This window comes from Triturus cristatus, chromosome 6 (assembly GCF_964204655.1).
Source record: "Triturus cristatus chromosome 6, aTriCri1.1, whole genome shotgun sequence".
In the NCBI taxonomy this organism is placed as follows: Eukaryota; Metazoa; Chordata; class Amphibia; order Caudata; family Salamandridae; genus Triturus; species Triturus cristatus.
In genome coordinates, this window is record NC_140589.1 from 161,539,460 (window position 1) to 161,562,443 (window position 22,984).

At 45.1% G+C, this 22,984-nt stretch overlaps 1 protein-coding gene across 1 annotated transcript in view; it reads left to right on the forward strand.

The window, feature by feature from the left end:
* The first annotated feature begins 11,007 nt into the window (after positions 1–11,007).
* Positions 11,008–22,984, forward strand: part of MTMR9 (myotubularin related protein 9) — a 310,732-nt gene continuing 298,755 nt past the window's right edge. Inside the window, exon 1 of the mRNA XM_085610425.1 lies at positions 11,008–11,325. Within this exon, the coding sequence (XP_085466551.1) occupies positions 11,144–11,325 (182 nt within the window). The 5' untranslated portion in view covers positions 11,008–11,143. The remainder of the gene's footprint in view (positions 11,326–22,984) is intronic.

Genomic DNA, 22,984 nt, shown 5'->3' on the forward strand with positions numbered 1-22,984 from the left:
GGCAACGGATTTGAGACATCCGGGCAACGCAGAAGCTACTGGATCTAAAGTAGCTGAAAAGTAGGCAACTGGTCTACGGACACTTCCATGAGTCTGAGTTAGAACTGCCAATGCGCAACCTTCCCTTTCGCAGCAGAATAAGGCAAATGCCTTGTTGTAATCAGGCATTCCCAAAGCTGGAGCGCAACACAAAGCTTCTCTCAGCCTCAAAAATGACCTTATTTAGTCTTCGTCCCATGGTACCGGATCACTCACATCCTTACGCGTCAGCCGCTGTAAAGGCTTCGCTTCAAAGGAAAAGTTTGGGATCCATTGGCGACAATAACCAACCATTCCCAAGAACATTCGGACTAGCCTCTGAGTAGTGGGAACAGGCATTTTCAGACTAGCCTCAATGCGATCTGGTGACACCTTTCTCTTGCCTTTCTCAATTCTGTAACCCAAATACTGTACTTCACTCAAACAGTACTGCAATTTGTTCGGAGACATTTTATGCCCATTCTCCGCCAAATAATTCAACAGGGCAACGGTATCGACCCTGCAAGCATCTTCAGTTTCTGATGCAACAAGCAGATCGTCAATGTACTGCACTAGAACAGAGTTCTGTGGTAACACAAGACCTTCGAGTTTTTCTTCAAGATCTGATTAAAGATAGACGGGCTCACTGTATACCCCTGTGGGATACGACACCACGTTAACACATGATTTTCCAGTCGAAAAGCAAAAAGAAATTGTCTCTCCTCATGCAGAGGAATCGAGAAAAATGCTTGACACAAGTCAATCACTGTGAACCATTCAGCTTCACATGGGATCTGAAACAGGATCACAGACGGATTCGGTACCACAGGACAACATGGAACAACTATCTCATTGACTTTTCGCAAGTCTTGTACAATCCTGAATTTCCCACTCGGCTTCTGTAGTCCCATAATAGGCGAATTGCATGGGCTACCCATAATCTCCCTCAGAATTCCCTGCTTGATCATAGACTCATTCACAGGTTTAATCCCTGCAATAGTTTCAGGTGGCAACTTATACTGGGGCGTCCTCGGGAACTCCACATTTGGCTTAATCTGGATTTTCACCGGGTCTACTCCCTTGACTAATCCGATCTCCTCTCCACTGACGTCCCATACGTCAATTGACACTGAGTCCCTCAGATCAAGTGGAAGTTCCTCCACCGTCAATGCTGGGTACATTTCCACACACACACACTGATTCGCAACCTTAAAGGTCGCATCGTTATCCCTTGTCTGTACTTCCACTCCCTTCAGGGTACAATAGATAGTGCAGTTAAGCTTGCACAATAGATCTCTACTCAACAGGCAAACTGGACTAGAATCATACACCACAAACTGGTGTCGATCACTGAAATTCCCTATCTTGACTGGGATTGGCTCCGTCAATGGACTAGTCAGTTTCTTATTTGCCACGCCAACGACTTGGATTGATTGTCCAGAAAGGGGTAGGTCTGGGACCACTGCAGATCTTACAGTCGATCGAGTAGCGCCCGTATCAACCAAAAAGGTCGTAGGTTGACCGTCAATATCTGCTTCCACAAAGGGTCCCTTCTGATCTACCTCTAGGACAGCTCCAAGCCACAATCCTCTTCTCCTCTCGAGCATGGTCGTGCCAGCGGGTCTAGATCGTTTTCCTCACTCCCCTCAAACATAGGCATCTGCATCTGCAAATATGTCCGAGCTCCCTGTTGTATATTCTGTATCTTGGGTGGTTGGGGAACCTGCATCTGCGGAACACCCATCCCCCCTTTGACCATCTTAGGTCGAGTCACCGTATGGACCACGTCCGCCACAGGGACCTGGGCTATTTCTTCTTCCTGCTGTATCTGGTTCAACGGGTTCAAAGGACACTCGCGTCTCCAATGTCCAATCTGGTGACAAAGATGACATGCTGTAGTCTTTTTCAATGTCGCCACATCCATTCCTGTCTTAGGGTCTATTGACTTTGGCCTTCCCTGACCCTGGGCATTCTGCATTCCTCGTGGATTGTTTCCCTGTTTCCTTCCCAACGTTCCCCCATTAGGCTGTCCCTGAGCTGTTTGCATCTGCACAAGCATCAGTTTATCCTTCAACTTCCTGTGCTTGGATTCTATCTCATCACTACAGTATCTAGCATACCATAAAATCTCATCTACAGGCTTGTTCTGCCAACAAATCAAATGCTGCTGTATCATGAGACTAACCTCTGGCCTCAGTCCCAACACAAACTTAGAAACAAACTGTCCCATGTCTTTCGTATCCAACACTGTACTGTTTAAAAGCCTGCAAAAGTCTCTCATAAAACTCATGCATAGTCTCCTTAGGCTCTTGCACTGTCCTATCTATCTTCACCCAATCGATGTCCTGAGGTGAGATTTTCGACTTCAACCACGTAATCACTTGTTCAAACTTTTTCATCACTATAGGCGACGGACCATTCAAAATCGGGTCCCTGTCAGGCTCCGAAGTCGGCCACTCAACAGCAATTTTACATGCCGACCACAAATCACTCTGAACCACAATGTCAAATAAGGTGTTCAGATCAATCCACAATACCTTTGAAATTTTGACAAAGCGATCGACTTGCTTATACCACTCCACAGTTTCTCCCTAAGTCAGGGAAAATCATTTGTGAAGGCAGCCAAATCACCCCTACTCCAGGGTACATGTACATATCCTGCACTTCTCGTAAAGGGTAATTCCCTATCTCCATCATCCCTCCACCCGGAGGTGGTGTCTCTCCTATGGTTTTCTTAGAGCTTTTCTTCTTGGACCATCTTTCTTCCCACTTGTCAAGCATAATCCATGCACGCATTGCTATGATTAAATCTTTGATATGGGTTCTCAATCCCATAACACTTTTTTCTTCTAGTTCCTGATCACTGTACTGCAACCTGTGACTTCCTTGCAATGATTTAGTTTTAGACAAATCCACATCATACCACTTGGCCAATTCCGACAATTTCTCATGAGCAGTTCGTGCTTTGCGAGTCACATCCTTCGCTACAAAGAGTAATTCATCTTGTTCGTACATTAAGATTCTCTCAAGAGGTAAATTTTCACTTATTATCTCATCCACCTCTGCCTTCAATCTTACAACATCTAACATCCTCCCTTTCAGGGCTCCCTTCAGTACTTCTCTACAACCTACACCATCCCTTTCATTGTACTCACATTCTCGTTCCTGTGACCTACTGTCTTTTGACATACTCATAGGAACAGAACGGTTCACTATGGTGCCTCGTTCGCCTTCTGCTGTTAACACACTCTGGTTCTGGTTTCTCACTGGTGGTGTCCACATTCGCAAATCTGATCTTGACTCGGCCAAAGACCTCGGTCTCACTGGTCTCGGCTCTCCCTGTCCCCTAGAGGAGTCTGCTGTGGCTGGCAATGGTGTACTCCATTCTATAGGCTTCGGAGTCTGCTCTATTCCACTTACTGACCCACTTCCCGCGGTCACTCTCCTCACTCCTACAGCTGACTGTACTGAGCTTCCAACCTTCTCTTGATCTGGGTCGTAAACAGAAACATTAGGTCCAATAGTGACCGGTACCTTTAGAGCTTCCGGTAACCTCGCACCTCTCCCAACCTCAGTGCTAGCTACAGACTGATTCCTCGTACCCTCAGCTCCTGTCGAGATCTTTCCTTCTACTCTCACATCTGACTGGGTTGATACTCCCCCAGTCCCTTCCATCTGAGCTGACCTCCCTTCCGGGGCATCTGGGTTGTATGGAGGTGGTCTCTCAGATAATAACCTCTCTAATAGGCTATCTTCAGTATCACTGTCATCCTCATCATCCACTCTCTTTTCCTTTGAATTATCAGTCTTTACTAGTAAGGGATACAACCTGTGTCCTTCTATTGCCTGTACTCTCCATCTTTTCTCTTCTGCATCCCATCTGGCATTCTAGAACGCCTTAATTGACTTTTTTATCCTTTCCTGGGTTCTATCTCTTTTCCTATCATGCGCTGCTCTAATCCACGCATGCAATGCTTCAAATTGTGTTGGCCTTGGCAAAGGTCATAACGCCGCCATCACAGACTTCAACTGGTACAACACTTCCAACCTGAATGAACCATATCTCGGGAAAGCTAATTCTCCTTCGCCTTGGGTCATTTTATGCCAATTTTCAAGCCAAATTATAGTATGCAACCCCACATTTCTTGCCATATAATGTGCCGGAGTATCCTCGGGAGGGGCTTCTTCTCCCCCACGAGTAACCACATGTTTGTCACCTCTACACAATTCTCGGAAAGCTTTAAAGCATTTCATAAGGACCAAACTCTGAACGTACACAATTTTCCGTTACTTCCTGATATCAATCCACCAATGACAACGCGACTCACACCAACCGACCTATCGCAGCGCGACATCCTCTGACGTCACTTTTCCTCCACTCGCAGCAATTCCCCTCCTTCACAACTCACGTCTCACCCTTGCATTCGTCCCATTCATACGCTGAAATAACCATTTGTCCCAAACAAGTTACTTCTCTGACTGTACGTCCACAGTCTCTCGAAGTTGTCGACCTCGGTTGGCAACTGTCCGCCCCTGTCCGGCCACACAGATCGCCTCTGACAGGTTACAAATACTCAAATCCACATACAACAACCCACGACCAGCGTCGGTTTGCCATACACTCACACATTCGCTCCCCCTATCTTGGTCCAGGTGATCGATGGCGCCTCGCGATCTCCTTAGGGTGGTCAACAAAATCTACCGCGGGTGTCTTAAGCTACTCGTCGAGCCTAAGACTTTCCCGGGCTGCGCGCGCTCACAGCCTGATCTCACAATCACTCAACATTCACACCAACTCCGCAAGACATCACACAACAAATCAACACCGCAATCTACAACATCTCACCCTTTTCATACTCACTCCTCGAACTGCTGCTTTCTGCCGCACTGCTACTCTCCGTCGATGTCCATCAGCCGCCGTTGTCTGCTGCTCTCCATCTGATGATTCACCATCACTTAGCGTCTATAGGCCTCAAGGATCACTTATCCTACTCTAGATCTTCCCTCGCTATCGGAAATAACCATCCGTCTCTGCTACCAACTGATAAGGCCGGATTCTTGTCTAACCAATTATCTACAAGAACCCTCTCAGGTCGACTGGATCTTTTTACTTGCCAAATAGCGTAGAGGGAGTAAACACAATTATCAGGATGTAACTACCACAAGTTGACATCATTAAAGGACAAAGGACTCAGGATCTAAAATTTCCGAGATTTTATTATGAGCAAAAACATCTGAACATAAAGGCACCTCAATACGAGGCACAACAGATAAATGGGCACTAACACAAAAGCTAGCCTACGAAGAATTCGCATTCGACTAAGAATAAAAAGAATTACAGATTCTAAAAGCATCAAATAAAAAATAGTTATGCTGATATCGATCTTAGGAATCATTAGTCAAAACATTTCTGTCCCTACTCTATTCTAAGTGGCATCCCTACTTAGCATTCCCTCCCAAACAAGAGAATCATGGAAAAGGTGTCAGAAGTGAAACTTCCTAAGAAGTCTTCACTTAGTGGGAGCTCGATCTTTGATGCTCCTTCTAGCTTCCCGCCTAAACCTCATCTGCTTAACCCACGGGAGTCTGTCCCTAATACAAAACCCCAAAATCAGAGAACACGCCCTTCGGCACATCTCTTCAACCAGGTCTTCCTCCGGTAAATTTCCATCCAGAGCTGTCCATCTTCCATCGTCCGTTAGCTTGACCTTGGGTCCCAGGCACCTTCCATACTAAGAGTTACAGTTGCACATTCCAATGCACTCCCCTGTAGGCTTCTCGCCGTATCTCAACTCCTAAAACAAAGGCTTATTCTCACTAACGAGCTAAATGTCCTTGCACCTGCAACAGAAACATGGGAACGAAAAGGAAAGCTCTTCACATCTTGAAGTTTTACATTTCACAGCAACTCAAGCCTTACCCAAAAAATCCCTGTCAGCCTGTAAAATATAGCTAAAATAAGAAATGAACGGGCCTTCTCTTCTACATATGCAGTTAGGCCTAACAAATCTAGACATACTACAAAATCACATTCTAGGCATTAGTTCAACATAATCATCTTGTAAATAAGCAACCTGCTTTTTAATTCTAACGCGGCACACATTTAATCCATTACATTGATTGTGAAACCTAATCCTCTACATTATTCCAAATACATTCCCAATAACTTGCAACGTTAACTTCGCAAAACGTTATAACATGTCTAACACTTCTATGTTATATGATTATAACAAATACATTTCTATGACGCTTCTAGACATACATCAATTATATGCGGGTGCCGACTAACGGTGAATATGAGGCACCCCTACAAATCTCAGAATCACATGGCGCTCTATCACAAACAATACAACTTAGAATAATTTCAAGATCATTGATAAGAACCCAAAACATTGCACTGCTACTTTCACACTGAATAATTATAAAGGAAGGATGTTGTATTTTAAAATCAAATTTACACAGCTAAAAGAAATTGGCAAAGCCAAGGTCTTTCGCATAGGCGAGACCATTTGGCCCTGCCAATGCTTGTTTCTCTTTTACTTTCTACTAATATTTACAGGACATCTTGTTGCTTACTGTCTAAATTTGTAACATTACATATATATTTAAAGGTTTCAATGTAATTTTCATAGCACTGACTTATGTTGTAACTGCATGATTGTGTTTGTATCGTTAATAACTTTCTTTTACAACAAAAACCTCAGTAACAAAAATTTACGCTGCAGTTAGGACTATTAAAACAGATGACATTAGTCAAAGATGGACGATGAATTTACTGGAGCTACTTGATGGACATTCAAGTCCCTAGAGTAGAGGACAGTGGCGCCTTCTAATTAGTTTGTTGGTAAACAATGTAACCATCTTTGAAAAAACCTAGTGTAGTAATTTTCATACGACTCCAGAGTGAAGTTTCCAAGTTGTATTTCAAATCATACGGAAAACCGAGCGTACAGCCTCAAGTTATTTGCAAACTGAAGAAGAAACATTTCAATGTGAATTACAACCCTGCAGTAGTAGTTAAATACTTGAGGTTATATGTTTTTAGGTCGAGGACTACCGGTCTGCCGAAGGCAGAACCGGAAGTCGGAAGATTTAATGTTTCCTAGAGTGGCTATTTAGCCCGCCTCTCTTTTTGCTTCTCCTCCATTGGCTGGCTTCCTAAACGGAGGCCCGCCATTGGAGGAGAGAGCCGTCCCTCCAAATAGGCTCCGTCTTTTTCAGATTCGGGGCCGTGTTCCTTGCTGTTCTTTCCACTTTTTAGCCACGCCCTTTTAGAACAGCAGGAACACGCCCCCAAATCCGAAAAAGTTACGATTCTTCCAGCCGCCATTGTTTTGCTGTTCTCTGGCTGTGACGATTGTTCTCTGGCTGTGAGGATCTTTTTTTTTGCTGTTGTGCGTTATTTGTAAGGCATTTTCCTTGTTTGTTTGTCTCGTCTGCCACCGATGATCGTTTTGCTTTTCTCTTTCCATTCGGCTTTAGCAAAGTCAGCCGTCTGTTTACTTGTGCATTGCGGTTTCACTTTTGCGCGATGCGTGTTGCTCTGACTTGTCATTGATAATGGTGTTGCTGGGACCCGTGTGTTGACGTGTTTGTTCCTGCTTGCCTTGTGTTGTTGTTTGCCATGGCTTTGTACGTTCGACGGGTATGCGTGGATTTTTCGTCTTGTCACTCGTCTCGTTTCTAGGTAAACTATTTTCACTTAAAATTATGTCCGCAATTTGTTTGTTTCCTCTCCTCGCCGTTAGTGCTTTGCAGCGGCCTGGAACAGAAAACGAGAGGAGAGTACTCCTCTAACGGGAGGGAGAGCCTGCGCCCTTCCTCCCAGAAGCAGTCCCTCCTTTTCTAGAATGGATGTGGTTCGCACTGGTGTTCACGGTAGAGGGGCGCCACGACCAGTGTACAGTGAGTGCTTGGAGAACTGCGCAGGAAAGTGGCGCCGGGCTACACTGTGATACAATTAAAAGCGACCCTACCCTGGTATCTGTGTATTCCTTTCAGCTTTATCTGCACAGCTCATATCTAAATAATCAAACAGAAATAACGCATTCTCCGTAGGTACCGATCCGATTTCACTTTATAAAATGCTAGTTCCTGAATGAAAGTAAATTATCTTTAAATCCATTTGAGGGGTGTCCTCGTTAATCGGCGTCTAACAAGTGAATATACACATATGTTGTTGTAAAAAGACGTAAACCAATAATCTAAAGTGTAGGTGTATATATATTTGTATAAAAGTGCCTGGCAGGTCTCCTTGCTTCTGTCCATTAAACGTTGACTGTCACCTTCCGTATCTATTACCCCCCCACCCCCCTCTTGGCGAGTTAGAAACGGAGGCGGACACAGTGAAGCAAAGTCCTAGATGACAAGATGTCGCCAAGATAAGAAACTGGGCTCCGCCCTCGCATCTCTCATCGACCGCCAACAGTTTAACCTGCATCTCTCGTTTCGTGTCCATTGCTTTTAAAAAACCTGCCCTCGGGGCTTTAAGTAGGCCGGGTTCCTCCAGGTCTCAGACTTTTCCGTAATTAAAACCGACCTTGAAACAGGTCCTGATTAGGCGCTATATTCACGTTCTGAGCTTTACAGGAAAAACACTAATCAGTTTCTGAACAATGGCTGTAAAACCGGTTAAGATCACGCATGTCAGCGATGTTGTTCCTGCGTGCGTTTCACATACTTGACTTAATCTGGCCTTACATAGGAGTGTTTGCTTTTTCCCCGATTTACATAGGCCGTGCCCCCTTGAGAGGCGTCCATTTTTTTAATCCCACTTAAAACACTGCGGACCTGGTTGTTCTAATGCAATTTTCCCTTCTCATAACCAGGGCACAAGTCCTAAACAAGCATTGGCATAGCCAATAGGTCTCACCTTTGGGACCTTACAAGTGTTTAGCCATGCAACACTTGATGTTGTTGCACCAAGGATATAGTGCTGGATAACTAAACACTTATAAGGTCCAAAAGGCGAGACCTATTGGCTATGCCAATGCAGCCGTAGCAATCATATGAATGCAGGCATGTACACATGTCTTTAAAAAAAATAAAGAAATTTTAAAAAACACAAGTGATCTACAACTCAGCAAAAAACTGAAGTTCAGATTTTCACACACTACTCTCTAGGAACACACACTTTAGCTATACAACCATTATCTCAGCGGATTCATAAATCCAAAACACTCACGGTGCAATTGAAGGAAATGTGTAGGTGCACTGGGAAACAATTGTCATGATAGTACAGGCCTAGAGCACCAAACAGAAACAAAGACAAGAAACCTCTGAAAGTAGAATCACCTTTAATCAAAATCCCATGACTATAGTAAACAGTTTACCGAAGGGGAGTAAGGAACAATTTAAAAATCTATTGTTCAAAAGAACTCTCTTGAAGCATCGTTGCTGCCACCAGGTACTCAACATAAGCACCTTGGAAAGATGAGCTGCTGAGTGAGCCCTGCTTGTGTCCAAACCCATTACAGGGTGGTGTCAGGCCTCTCTGTGCATCCGGTGCATTAGGCCACTGAGCTAAGAAATATCCCCCAGATCCACACACCCTCTGAACAAGGAGAAGGTTGTCACATGTACAGCAGAGCAAGACGGAGAATAAAGACGTTTCCCAAAAGATATCAAACTGACATCCTGTTTCCCAATTTCCAAATCATCTGCGGTTTTGAAATGCTTTTGAGCCACATTTTGCATCTTTGCCAACATGATCCTTTCTTTTGAATCTGAGGAGTCAATACCTTTAGAATACACCTGCAATTAGGATTGTAAGAAAATGTGGAGCGGTGCTGCATCACTGCCCCAACATGTCCGAATGATGCAATGTGAGAAGGAAGGCATTTATAATATCATTCATACTGTAACATTGCAACTACAGGTCACTCGCAACTACAAACTAAGCCAGGATTAAAACACAACATGCACAAGAGACTACCTCACAACATCCCTCTCCCTCACTACATCACTTTCACTACCTCACTCTCTCTCACTACATAACTCTCTCTACCTCACTACTCCACTCTATCTCACTATCTCACTATCTCACAACTTCTCTCTCTCAAAACATCACAACTTCACTCTCTCTCACTCACTACCTCAATCACTCTATCTCACTACCTCACTCTTTCTATCTCACTAACTCACTTTCACTCTCTCTTTCACTACCTCTCTCTCTATCTCACTACATCACAACATCACTCTATGCTTATATATCACTACCTCACAACATCCCTCTCCCTCACTACCTCACTCTTTCACTACCTCACTCTCTATCTCACTACCTCACTCTCTATCTACCTCACTCTCTCTCACTACCTCACTCTCTATTTCAATACCTCACTCTCTCTCTGCTAATGCAATAGGTATCACATATGCAAAAAAAAAGTTAATGCCAATAGAAATGACAATGCCATTTATTTAGGGATACAAAAATGATTAAAAAAATAATGAGCAATACCAATAGCTCTACCTATAATATTGCCGAGACCATTGCATTGTAAATGCTTGTTCTAGACGTGTTCCCAACAAGTGGGTCGTAGAGCAGCCCGTTCCAAAATGGTCTCGCTTTATATTGAATTGAATAAAACTGACAGTAGCTAATACCGGCAACAAATGGTGCGAATATCCGTAAACCTGTTGTGAAACCTGCACCACGCACACTGCCAATTACAGTGCCACATTCAAATCGTAATTTATTGTTGCACATAGGAAAATCGCACAGATTTCACCCTACGTTACATTAATTATGTAGTCAAATGTTCTTATTTTACTTAAACATTTTAACAATACTTGTGAAATAACAATATTCAAATTAACTAGGGCAATTGAGCGAGTACAAGTATTAGGCGCATGCACAAGGTACGTCCCTGCGATCCATTTGCTCAATTTTTAGCGGTAAATGAAGCTTGCTGTACCACTCTAAGATGGCTGCCGCTGTTTGGCATACGCGGATCGGAAGAACGCTAGGGAGGGTGTCCGTCTTCGATATCTACATGCTGCAGCGGAATTGGCCGCTGTTGGGTTTGGACTCTAGGTACCTCTAGCATACAGCTTCACCGGGTGTACACGGACCTGAGCCCCGCAGCCGCTCGGACAGGGCTGGTGCTCGCTGGCTTGGGGCCTCAGGATGGAGTTCGCCGAGTTGATCAAGACTCCCACGGTGGATAACGTGCAGCTGCACCGGCCCTTCCACCCGCCTGTAGAAGGAACCCTGTGCTTGACTGGCCATCACCTCATCCTGTCCTCCCGGCAGGACAAGACCGAGGAGCTGTGGCTGCTACATGCCAACATCGACTCCATAGAGAAGAGGTGAGGAGTCGCCCTACCTCATACATAAACAATGCTTTACTGACCTGTATCTTTGCCACTGTATCCCGGAAATTACCTTAAGTTACCATACATGGATGCGGAAATGATGTCGTGTATCTCACACTACCATAACTGTGTACATCCTCCACCCCACTATTGAACTGAAGTAGCCTGTATGTGCTCGTTTCTTTATTGCTTGTTTACGACCAAGACCCAGCACTGAGATTAAGGTCAAGCCTTTATTATCCATTGTATAATTTAATATTTCCGAAGGGTGTAAGGATATTATGTTCTGTCGTAATGATGATCTACCTTAATAGAAATGTAGGATATTCCTCCTTAATATAATTGTGTGGAATGTGCTTATCAGTAATTTCATGATTCAGAGTGATGTGGTTGGAGGAGATATAGTTGGTGGGCAGAGAGAGCTGTTGATGGTAGGGATGCTGACTGGAGCTGAGTTTTAATTAATCTTTTTTGAAACTACAGTCTGGTTCCAGCTGTCACTTCTAAAGAAAGGGAAAACATTTCTTCCAGAAAGTAGTCTTACTTCTGGATTGTGATAATGCCCTGCTTCATGGCCTGCCAGATACCACACTTGCACCCATTAAGGGCATCCTAATCACTACAGCACATATCCTCCGGAAGCCTGAAGAAATATCTCACATCCTCCCTAGCCTGATGGCTCCACTTTGCAGCCCGTATCAAAACGAGCTGCATCATTTACAATGTCATTACAACCAGCACCCCCACTTAATTTGCTGACAAGCTTACCATCTCTTGTGGTTTTTGGCATACCCACAGCCAGGGCTTTAACCCCTTCCACGCACATGACGGAACCACGCCGTCATGAGCACACGCCGCCCGTGGCTCATGACGGCGTGGTTCTGTCATGCAGCGGCCGCTCCGCCCACGCGGCACTAATTCCCCGCCTGTGCGGGCGAAATACTGAGTGGGTGGAGTCGTGACGGAACCACGCCGTCATGAGCACAGCTCGCCCGTGACTCATGACGGCGTGGTTCCGTCACGAACATGGCGGCGCCGCGCTCACCCCGAACCCCCCCAGCGCCGCGGCGGAATTTGCGCCGCAGCGAAGGGGTTAAGTGGGCTAGGTCCAGCTTGTGCTCAGCACCGACAGTTCTAAGAAGAAGGTGCTGAGAGTGGCCCCTATCAGGCTTTTCATTTTTGCCCTCACCGAACAGATTAATCTTAACTCTGCGGCAGTACCACTGCTCACTGCCTTTGAGGTAACTTCAAAGAGACTCGTTATAGTTCTTTCACAGTCTCATCATTTCAAAATGGAAGCATTTTTAATATTATATATACAACGAAGCCATAGTTGTTGCTTATTTATCTTATGCAGCTAACAACCATTGGCAAAGCCACTAGTACTGGCTTGTTGTATGTGTAATGTTACTTGTTTTAGCTGGATATCTGGATGCAATGATAGAAATAGCAAAATACCGGACAGGCGGCACACTATGCTAAGCACAGATTTTTCCATCCCACTTAAAGCCCTGTCCACAGCAAGGACACCATGAGACGGCAGACTAAGACTTGTTAAAAAGAAACCCGGCAGCAGGTCTCTTCCATCTATTTTATACGTATTTGTTGCGCAAAATGTGACCTGAGAGGGTATCCTGATGCAGAGCAGGTATGTGTGCCTAGATTCGCCTAAGATGTTGGGGGATTATGGGTAAAGCCAGGTCTTCAGTTTCTTACAGAAATCCAGAAGAGCATAGGAAGCTCTGATGTGAAGTGGGAGGTTTTTCTACGCTTTTATGAGTGATGTAGGAGAAGGCTTCACCTTCGTATTTGTTTAAGTATATGCGTGGGATGTGTGCGAGTAGGAGTCAAGCAGTCGGTTTCAGGTAGGCGGGGCCTATGTTGTGTAGTGCCGTGAAGGTGTGAGGAGTTTGAACTGTGCTTGTTTGTTTATGGGGAGCCAGAGGAGTTCCCTCTGGTGTGGTATGATGTGCATAATGCTTGGGAGGTTAAGTGTGAGTCTGGCTGCTGTTATCTGGATGGTTTGACATCTTCTAGTGAGTTGCTAGCTGATTCTGGCATTGAGGGTATTCCCATAGTCCAGCTTGCTCTAGCTGAGGGCGTGTGCCATGATGACGTTTCTTGCAATGCTTTAGAAATGACCACTAGCTTGATGGTCATTTGTAAATTCAGCGGGCAGCATCTCTGTCAGGACGATAGTCGTTTACTCCGTCGTCCTGGCGGAGAAATGGACGAAAATTAAACCGGCACCTAAGTCTTTGCAGTCTCATGCAGGTACGTCACAGGCAGACTTAGGTGTGTACCGGCTGCTCTGCACCTGAATTGAAACCATGCATTTGAGTTATAATAATTCGTTTTTTGAACAGCAAACTATATGCTCACCGTATAACCCTAGATATATGGGGCAGTTTATTTGCACAAGACTAATAATTAACGCAGTGGAGAGGAGTTTATTCTTCTCCTGCTTACTTAGGAAAGCTCACTGTAGTAGGGGCATGAATGTGTTCATTTTTCTACAATCACTGGCCAGCACAACAGCCATGTGGGTTAATGCACCTGAGACACAACTTTGTGTACAACATGTAGATTACCTTTTAAGAGGTTTATTTTACTTTTCTGTTTTTGGGTACGGGGCTCAGACTGCACCACCAGCCCCAATGGTCCCAGCTAGCTTCCCAAGCAAGTGTTCTTTTAATTGTCTATCATCCCAAACCACTTATTGGTAAAAGCGTGCATAGTCTGAGGAGAAACTGTCACATTGGACTACCTTTACCTCTGTTAGAAATAAAAAGTGTAAGCTTTTCTGGAGCTTTTCTATACTTAGAACATTTGTATACTTTTATTTATATTCCAGTTGTGAAGTATGGTGTATTCTTTATAAGAAATAGATTTGTTATCGGTGTGTGATAAGTCTATTCTCTGTGTTGGCCTCAAGTGTTCCGGAGGTTTGTTTGTGCTGTTGCAGATCTGTGGGCTTCAGTTTCTAAGGAACAAATTGTACCATGTCTAGGGCAGCAGGCATAGGATAGAATACTTTGGGACCTTGTGTGCTTAAAGAGCTTTACAAAGCCACCTCCCATCGTTGAAGTAAAGGGTGCAGGACATTGAGGTTGGTGTTTATGGTTGTATTGGAGCATTGTTTATGTTCCTCCCTATAGACTTATCTAGGCCCTTAAGTGGGTACGAAAAGTAATTTATTTGTTCAGCTCTCCGACTAATATCCGATTTCCAGATTCTGGAACCTAAAGCATCAAACTTTTTAGGTCTCGACCTTGCTATCGCGTAAGCGATCGCAAAGCGAGACTATAGAAAGCGGGTTTGAAAAGTGCTCCCAAAAAGCGGATTGCATGGCTAGCACGCGCACAATCACGCGCATCGTGCCGCCATGCAATCCGCTTTTTAGAAGCACTTCTAAGGGTCCGCTCCCCCGCCTGGAATGCGCTCCCCCGCCCCCAAGCGCGCGCGCCACGCTCCGCCAGGCTTGTTTTTGTTTTGTTTACACCAAGCGAAATCAGACAGCTCGCGCCTCGCCTATCCTCTCGGGTGAGATGTTAATGTTTGACTTCATTAGCGGCTAGAGTGCTCTTCAGTTCTGCTGCTTTGTGGTCTTCCCCTTTCTCTTGCATTAAAGTTTCATTAATGAGGGACTTTTACAAGAATGCCCATAATTATTTTATACGTCACCGGGGCCTCATCTGCGATTGACTTCAATGCATCCTTCGTTTGATTGTGCCACAGTTCATTAAAGCAGAATTCTGCCCTCATCGCTCTCGCCGGAATGAGTTCTTGTAATGGCCGGCAGAACAGTCTTGTTAACAAAATAGCCTTCTCTTGTACAGAGAAGGTACAGCGCCGGTGCGGCACAGCTGTTTTTGTTGTTTTATCTATTTTTATTTAAACCAGAAGGCACTGTTTTTTCCAGAGCTGATGCACTGGCAGCACTAAGGGCTTCTAACAACGACATCAACAGGGCTTCCAACTCTCTACTGCAGCACTAATACCGGGTAAAACAGTCACTATTACTTCACTTCCATTTGATGACGTTCAGCTGGCAGACATAATGAGAGCCGCAGAAGGTGTATTTGTCCATCTGGCGGATTTGCATTAGAAATTTGATTATGTGTCACATACGGACAACATCTACTATTCCTCTGTTCCTCCAACTATTTACTGCAAATTACATTTTGTTAGGGGGGTATAACACCCCAAACGCCCCCCAAAGCTACGTCCCTGCTCACCAAGAACTGCACCTGTATGATGTCAGTTGACGCATTAAAAGCAGCCTGCGCGGCAACACATTGCTAGGGCTGTATCTTTCCACAAAGCATTGGCTGCAAGTCTTTTGGCTTTACCGCTACTTGTTTTGTCTTGGTTTTTGGCAGACTTTATTGTTGGGGAAGTTGGCGACACTCATAAATATGATAATTTTTTGGGACTAAAAGCACACCTTGCCTTTGAGTTCCCCTGGCACTGAACGGCTGACAAAAATTAGCGTTTTTGAACTTAAAAAAAAATCTTTTAGGGTTCTCATTTGCTCTTTGTACTTAAGGTATCACGGATTGGTTCATGTGCATAGTTCTCAACTCAAGTGAGTACAGGAACAGGCAGATATTATACTGTATACATTATGTACTACAACGCTGGAGCTTAGCCATATTTTTAGTGTGACCACTGACAAAGGAAATACGTTCCTCAACCCCATATGTTCATTCAGCAGTCTTGCATACTGCTGATCCTCTTCATTCAGAAAAAGACACCAACCTATCCACCACTCAAATTACTTTCCATTGACTTCAAAATACAGCTCATAATGAATGGGTTATTCAGGTCTGAGTGCTGTGTACAGACCTTAGGAATGCGGTTTATGGCCAGTGCATGTGAGGCATTCAAGCGCAAAGCTGGCATTTGGCATCGGACTTGAAAGCAGCAGACTGCTTTCGCCAGCGCGCGCTCGGCCTCACTTCCTGCATCCCCTCAACAATTAACTTTCGTTATAACTCACACCCCATATGCTCGTTCCCTCCCACCCTTCCTTTGATGTCCGCTTTTCTTGTTGTTTACAAACCACGCCGCACACTGCTGCACGCCACACACTGCTGCACGCCGCACACTGCTACACGAAACACTGCTGCACGCCACACACTGCTGCACGCCACACACTGCTGCACGCCACACACTGCTGCACGGCACACACTGCTGCACGCCGCACACTGCTGCACGCCACACACTGCTGCACGCCACACACGGCTGCACACTGCTGCATTATTCACTGCTGCATGCTGCACGACACTGCTGCACGCCGCACACTGCTGCACGCCGCACACTGCTGCACGCCGCACACTGCAGCACGCCACACAGTGCTGCATGCCTCACACTGCTACACGAAACACTGCTGCACGCCACACACTGCTGCACGCCACGCGCCACACACTGCCGCACGCCTCACACTACCGCACGCCACACACTGCCGCACGCCGCACACTGCTGCACGCCGCACACTGCTGCACGCCGCACACTGCTGCACGCCGCACACTGCTGCACGCCGCACACTGCTGCACGCTTCACACTGCTGCACTCCACACACTGCTTTTATGCGAGTTTATGCTACTGACATTGTAAATGACAATGCCTTCTATTTATTTTAAAACCAAAACATAAATAAAAGGCATTGTCATTTTAGAATGCCAATAGCTCAAACTCTTATAAATGCGATACCTATTGCATTGCAAATGCTTGTTCTTTTTGGTAGATTTTATTCTAGTTATTTGAGAGGCTTCAAGAGTGGTTTGAGATCGCCAGTCACCGAACACAGTGGCTTCTGTTATGTGTGAGCCAGGCAGGGTGTGCAGAAGGACTGCTACGACTCTCACTAGACCTCCATCCACAGCATTCATGTTTGTGTCCTGCATTCTCTGTCCCTTCACCTCTCTTCTTCTTCCCGATCCTTCAGAGACTCCCTTCTCCTGAGAGCCTCGCTCTCTGTTGGTGTCCTTGCTGTACCTATTTTGTATATGAAATAGGCATGAGCGGTTGGGTGAGGATGAGAAGTGTGTGCTTGTTTCCATGCTGCACATCCCCATTGTGTGTGATACAAACTTGCCCTTCTCTAACTATATTGCACTTCTTTGTCAGGTAAGCTTGAATTTCTGTTCTGTGCATGAGAAAACCTTGCACTGCTACGGGCCTGTGCCATAGATGTTCCTTGTATGAGAAACATGCACTCAGACTTGTGTACCATATAAAAATCACTTACCTGAAACTGTAAACACCTTTCTGTTTTACATCCTTAAACATTATAGCAGCAATGCATGTACTGGAAGTTTCCAGTTCATGTATGACATTCTGCTGAGAAGTGGTACAACTGTAAATTTAATGGTATAGCGGCCCTAATCAGTCCTGCAGATACTTCTTCCATTAAACTACAGCAACTCTGCTAGTTGCCTGTGCTGTTCCATTACAAATCTTGGAGAGAAATGCAGGTATTGTCACCCAATGGCATATTTGCGGAACAGCAAATGTGAGAATATTTGCAGCAAGACACTGACTATCTGCTGATCTTGTGATGGATAATACCATTGCAACCTACATACTGCTAGACACATACAGAGTACTGCAACAGCAATTCCCAGCCAGCTCTATTTCGATACATATGAAAATCTGCCACAAGTTAACCGGCGGACAGGTGTGTCCTGTGCACAATAGCACTGCTGAACATGTTTTAAATGCAATAAGTTTGCATGCAATTGTTGCATCGCCATGCTCTGCATGTAAGTACTTGCATTTGTGCTATGGTGCGTTAATTGCATTACAGTTTCTTTCGGCAATGGTCCATCTAATTGATTTAAGGAATGGTGGGGCAAGTGGATATTTATGCTGGACCAGTAGATTCCAGCAAAATGTTGTCCCTTGGACAAGTAGACTTTTTAAACAATTCCACACCCCTGGTGTGGTCTGTTAAGCATATTCGGAAATTTATTTGAAGCAAGACGTTTACATTGAGAAGTGGCCACAAGGCCATAACAAAGCTGTTAACTACTATTAGTCTGTTTTGCTGTTCTTAAAGGATTTAACGGAATCCCAGTCTAATGATGAATGGAATGAGTACAGTGTTACATGTGTGATGAACTTTATAAGTGAGGATGAGGGTGTGTTGTAGAAAGAACAATATGCTAATGATATAGTACTGCGCAAAGTTAATGACTTTATACAGAAGAGTTGGAGTAGTAGGAATGATGTGAACACTTGAATGTCTCTGTGCGCAGAGGAGATTTTTTTGTTTTTTGTTTGTGGTTGTAGTGATACCTCCAGTAGGGGTTAAAAAGAAAATATTTTTTTGTGACACAATAGAAGCTGAGAAATTTACAAGACAGACGTAAGAATCAAAGAATTGTACGGGTACCACGCTTGTATATTGAAACAAGCATTGGCAAACCCAATATGTCTTACCTATGTAGGAGCTATTGACTCTGCCAATATTTTGAGTGGCTTCTGTTCAGCGTGGCTGAAAGTTAGTAGGGTAAAGGAGAGTGTTGTGTTGTAAAGTGTAGTGTTGTAAAGTGGAGTACAGTTGAATGTTACGTCGTGGAGTGACGTACAGTAGAGTTGAGTGGCGTTGAGTGTCATGAAGCAGCGTACAGTGGGAGGTCGTAGAGTTGAGTGGCGTACAGTGGAGCACAGTGTCAGAGTTGAGTGTAGTGACATACAGTGGTGTAGAGTGGAGTGGCATAGAGGATGCTGCATAGAGTGTTGTAGAGTAGAGTGGCATACCGCGGAGTAGATTCCATAGAGTGGAGTAGTGTGTCATAGAATAGAGTGGCGTAGAGGGAGTTGCCTAGAGATTCCTAGAGTGGAGTAGTGTCGTAGAATAGCATAGAGTGGAGTAATGTCTGTGGAGTAATGTCTGTGGAGTAATGTCTGTGGAGCAGAGTTTAATGGAGTAGAGAATCGTTGAGTGTTGTAGAGTGGGGTGTGGTAGAGTGCCTAGAGTAAAGTGGCATAAACTACAGTGGTGCAGAGTAGACTGGCTTAGAGTGCAGTGGCGTATCGTGCATTGGTTTTGAGTATAGTGGTGCAGATTGCATTGGTATAGAGTGCAGTGACGTAAAGTAGCTTAGACTGCAGTAGTATAGAGTAGAGCGGTGCAGAGTAGATTGCAGTGGCGTACAGTGCAATGGCATAGAGTAGAATGGCGCAGAGTGAAGTGGCATAAGAGTAGGATAGAGTGAAGTGGCATAGCCTAGGGAAGAGTAGAGTGGTGAAAAGTTGAGTGGTGCAGAGTAGAGTGTAGTGGCATAGATTACAAGAAAAAAAATAAGGACCCCCTGCTACTAACGTAGATTCCTAGGGCAGGGAAATTACTGTATTTGAAAAAACACCCCAAGGCAACTATAGGTTCATATAATATCTAATTATTCATTATTAAATTAAATTTATAAGGCGCACAGCTACCCGGAGGTTTCCCGGCGCACTGGACAGATTGCAGATAAAACGGATTAGCTATTTACTGGCTGGAAAGCCAGGTCTTCAGGACTTTGTGAAAGCTTTTATGGCAGATTTCGTGGCGGAGTGGGGCAGGTAGTGAGTTACACAGCACTGGGGCCAGGTACGATAAGGAGCGTCCACCCATGCGAGAAAGTTTGAATCTGGGAACTGTGAAGTTGGCTTGGGATGCGGAGCGAAGTAAGCGGGGAGGGAGATATAACTGGGCTAGGGAGCAAAGGTAATGGGGTGCTGTACCCAGCTTAATCTTATGCATATAACACAAGGCCTTGAATTGTGTCCGTTGCTCAATCCTGATCACGCAAAGTGCCTGTGATGGAGGATGTTTTAGATATCTGATGAAGTAGCCTGGCCGCAGAATTCTGCACCACCTGCAGCTTGCGTATTCATTCCTTATTTGCTCCTAGATAGAGGATGTTGCCATAGTCAAGCTTAGATGTGATTAGGGCCTGGATGACAGTTAATTGGGTGCATTCAGGCAGCATCCATAGTATCCTACGGAGCCATTTGAGAATAGTGAAGCAAATGGACGTGGTCTTAGCTACTTGCTGTTTCATGGTCAGCTGATCGTCCATCACTATGCCCAAATTACGTGCAGTTTGTACTGGTTTAGGAAGTTCACCCATTTCAGGTGGCCAGTGGCGCGGGCCCCAAAGCTCTTTATCCTTTCCCATGATCAGAACCTCCGTTTTCCGCGATGGTAACTAAGGGGCTGACGTAAAGATTGAATAGCATAGGACTAAGTATCGATCTCTGAGGCACTCAATAAGGAGAAGCATAGGTCTTTGAGCAAGCCGATGGAGAGAAGACCTGAAAAGTCCAGTCGGAGAGGAAATTTTTGATCCACTCCAAAGCTGATCCAACAATTCCCAGAGACTGGAGTGCATTAAGGAGGGAAGGATGGGGTACCGTATCAAAGGGGGCACTCAGATCTAATAGAATGAGTGCCACCGTTTCCCCTTTATCCAGAAGCAGGCATATTGTTTCAGCAACTCCTAAGAGAGTGGACTCTGTGGAGTAGCCGGCTCTAAAGCCAGATTGGGACCCGTGTAAGATGTTATTGGATTCCACAAACCGTATAAACTGCTGATTCACGTGTTTTTCTAGGACCTTAGAGAAAGGAGGGAAATTGGGCAGAATTTGGAGGGCTCAGCTGGATCCGCATTTGGTTTCTTCAGAAGAGGAAGAACCATTGCGTGTTTCCATTCTGCAGGTAGGATGGCTTCCCTCAGTGAGGCATTAAGTAGCTCCATGATGATTCTTAATGAAGAGGAGTTCAGTTTTTGAAGGATATTGACTGGCAGTGAATCATTAGGGGAGCCTGATTTAAGACTATTTAAAATAGAACTGAAAGATAAGGGGTCTAAGGGTTGCCAATTAGTTATTTCCCTGGTGGACACCGAATCCGCTAGCCCAACTGGACTGTTACATTTGGACGTGGGGGATGTGTTTGTTAAGTGCTGTTCTATTTTGGAAGTTGGAGACTCAAGTTCAGCATAGATCTTTTCTACTTTTTCGATGAAGAATTTAGCCACAATTTCACAATGCGCTTCATCAAGTGTCGGGGGTGCCGGTTGGCAGGTTGCTCCTGAGAGATCCCCAACTAGTTTAAACAGGACTTTAGCATTATTTTGTGCAGATGTGATAGTTTTGTTCACATATTCCGCACGCGCTGCTTTGCAAAGGGCATTATATTCTCTCTTCGCCGTTTTGTAGCACTGCTTAGAGATTCTAAGGCATAGTCCTTCCTCCAACGTCTTTCTGAAGCCTTGCATTTTGTTTTTTCGCTTTTTAATTTTTCGGTAAACCATGGGGCGGTTGGACGGTGATTATTTAATTTCTTAAGTGATAAGGGAAGGCAGGTGTTCACAGATGCCGTTATCCAAGTGTGGATGGAGGCTGTGTCGGAGATTTGAATGGGTGATAAATCAGGGGCATTGTTCACTAGGTGTTGATTTAAAGATTCAATATCAAGTTTCTTCCAATTTCTGCTCCTAACTTTGGGTAAGGAGATAGGCGGTGATTGTGAATCAAGCACCAACCTAAAATTAACAAAAAAATGGTCAGACCAGAGAAGAGGCAGAGCTTTTTGACTATGAAAATTGGGTACGTTCGAGAATATGGGGTCGAGCAAGTGGCCGCCCGTGTGCGTAGGACCCGAATTACGGAGTGGTATGTGCATGGCTTCAAGGTCGTCAATCAAGCTGGAGCCTATCTTGCATGTAGGATCATCGAACTGAATATTAAGGTCTCCCACGATAGTAAAATTGGCTGCAATGAGTAAGAAAGGAGCAATGATGTCCGGAAAGTTTGTTGCCCATGGTCCTGCTGGGCCAGGGGCGCGATACACCAGGAAGCCTGTTAGTGTAAACTGAGGGGTAAGAAGAAGTCTAAAGAAGCCTGCTTCACACCCTCCACATGGTGGTGTCTCCCATTTGCACGAATAATCTTTTGTAAAGATAATCGCGATACCGCCACCAATTTCATCTCCTCGGTCTTTCCTGACAATGGTGTAGGTTGGACGCAAGTACGCTGCAATATCAGGGCCGGAGCTTTCGTGTAACCATGTTTCCGTGAGGAAGATTGCATCAGGCTGCGGTTGTGAGTTATAAAGGAGATCAAAAATATCCTCCTTATGTTTGGCGAGGGATCTGCAGTTAAGGTTAAAAAAGGTAAATTGTTTAGTTTGGCTTTTATTAGTACTGCACCCAGCTGTACGTTGTTTACTGGGATCAAGCTGAATGCCAGTATTCTGCGATTGCGGTTTCATGTGTAAGGGAGTGCAGGTGAAATTACAACCAGGACATGAAAAAGTGGGGCAGTCAAATTTGAAGTAGATGCATTCGGCTTCTGGTCTTTTACGTAGATCATATAGGAGACTGGGAGAGTATTTTTGTATCGCTTTAGATAAAGAAGCAGGGGTTATGGCCCCTGGCCCCTAACGGACGCGGACGGGCTTGCCTTTGGCACCCGCCGGCGTGCCCGCTGCACGTGTCCGCTGTGCGAAGTGAGAGGCATGTAGTTAAGGCCTCGGAGTCAGCTGTCTGCTGACGTTGATGCTCCGCCTCCCACCGGCCCCTCCCGCCAAAGATGTCAGCCGCTGCTCCCTCCCCGTCATCGGGCAAACCCGTGGTGGACAGGGGAGCAGACGGCA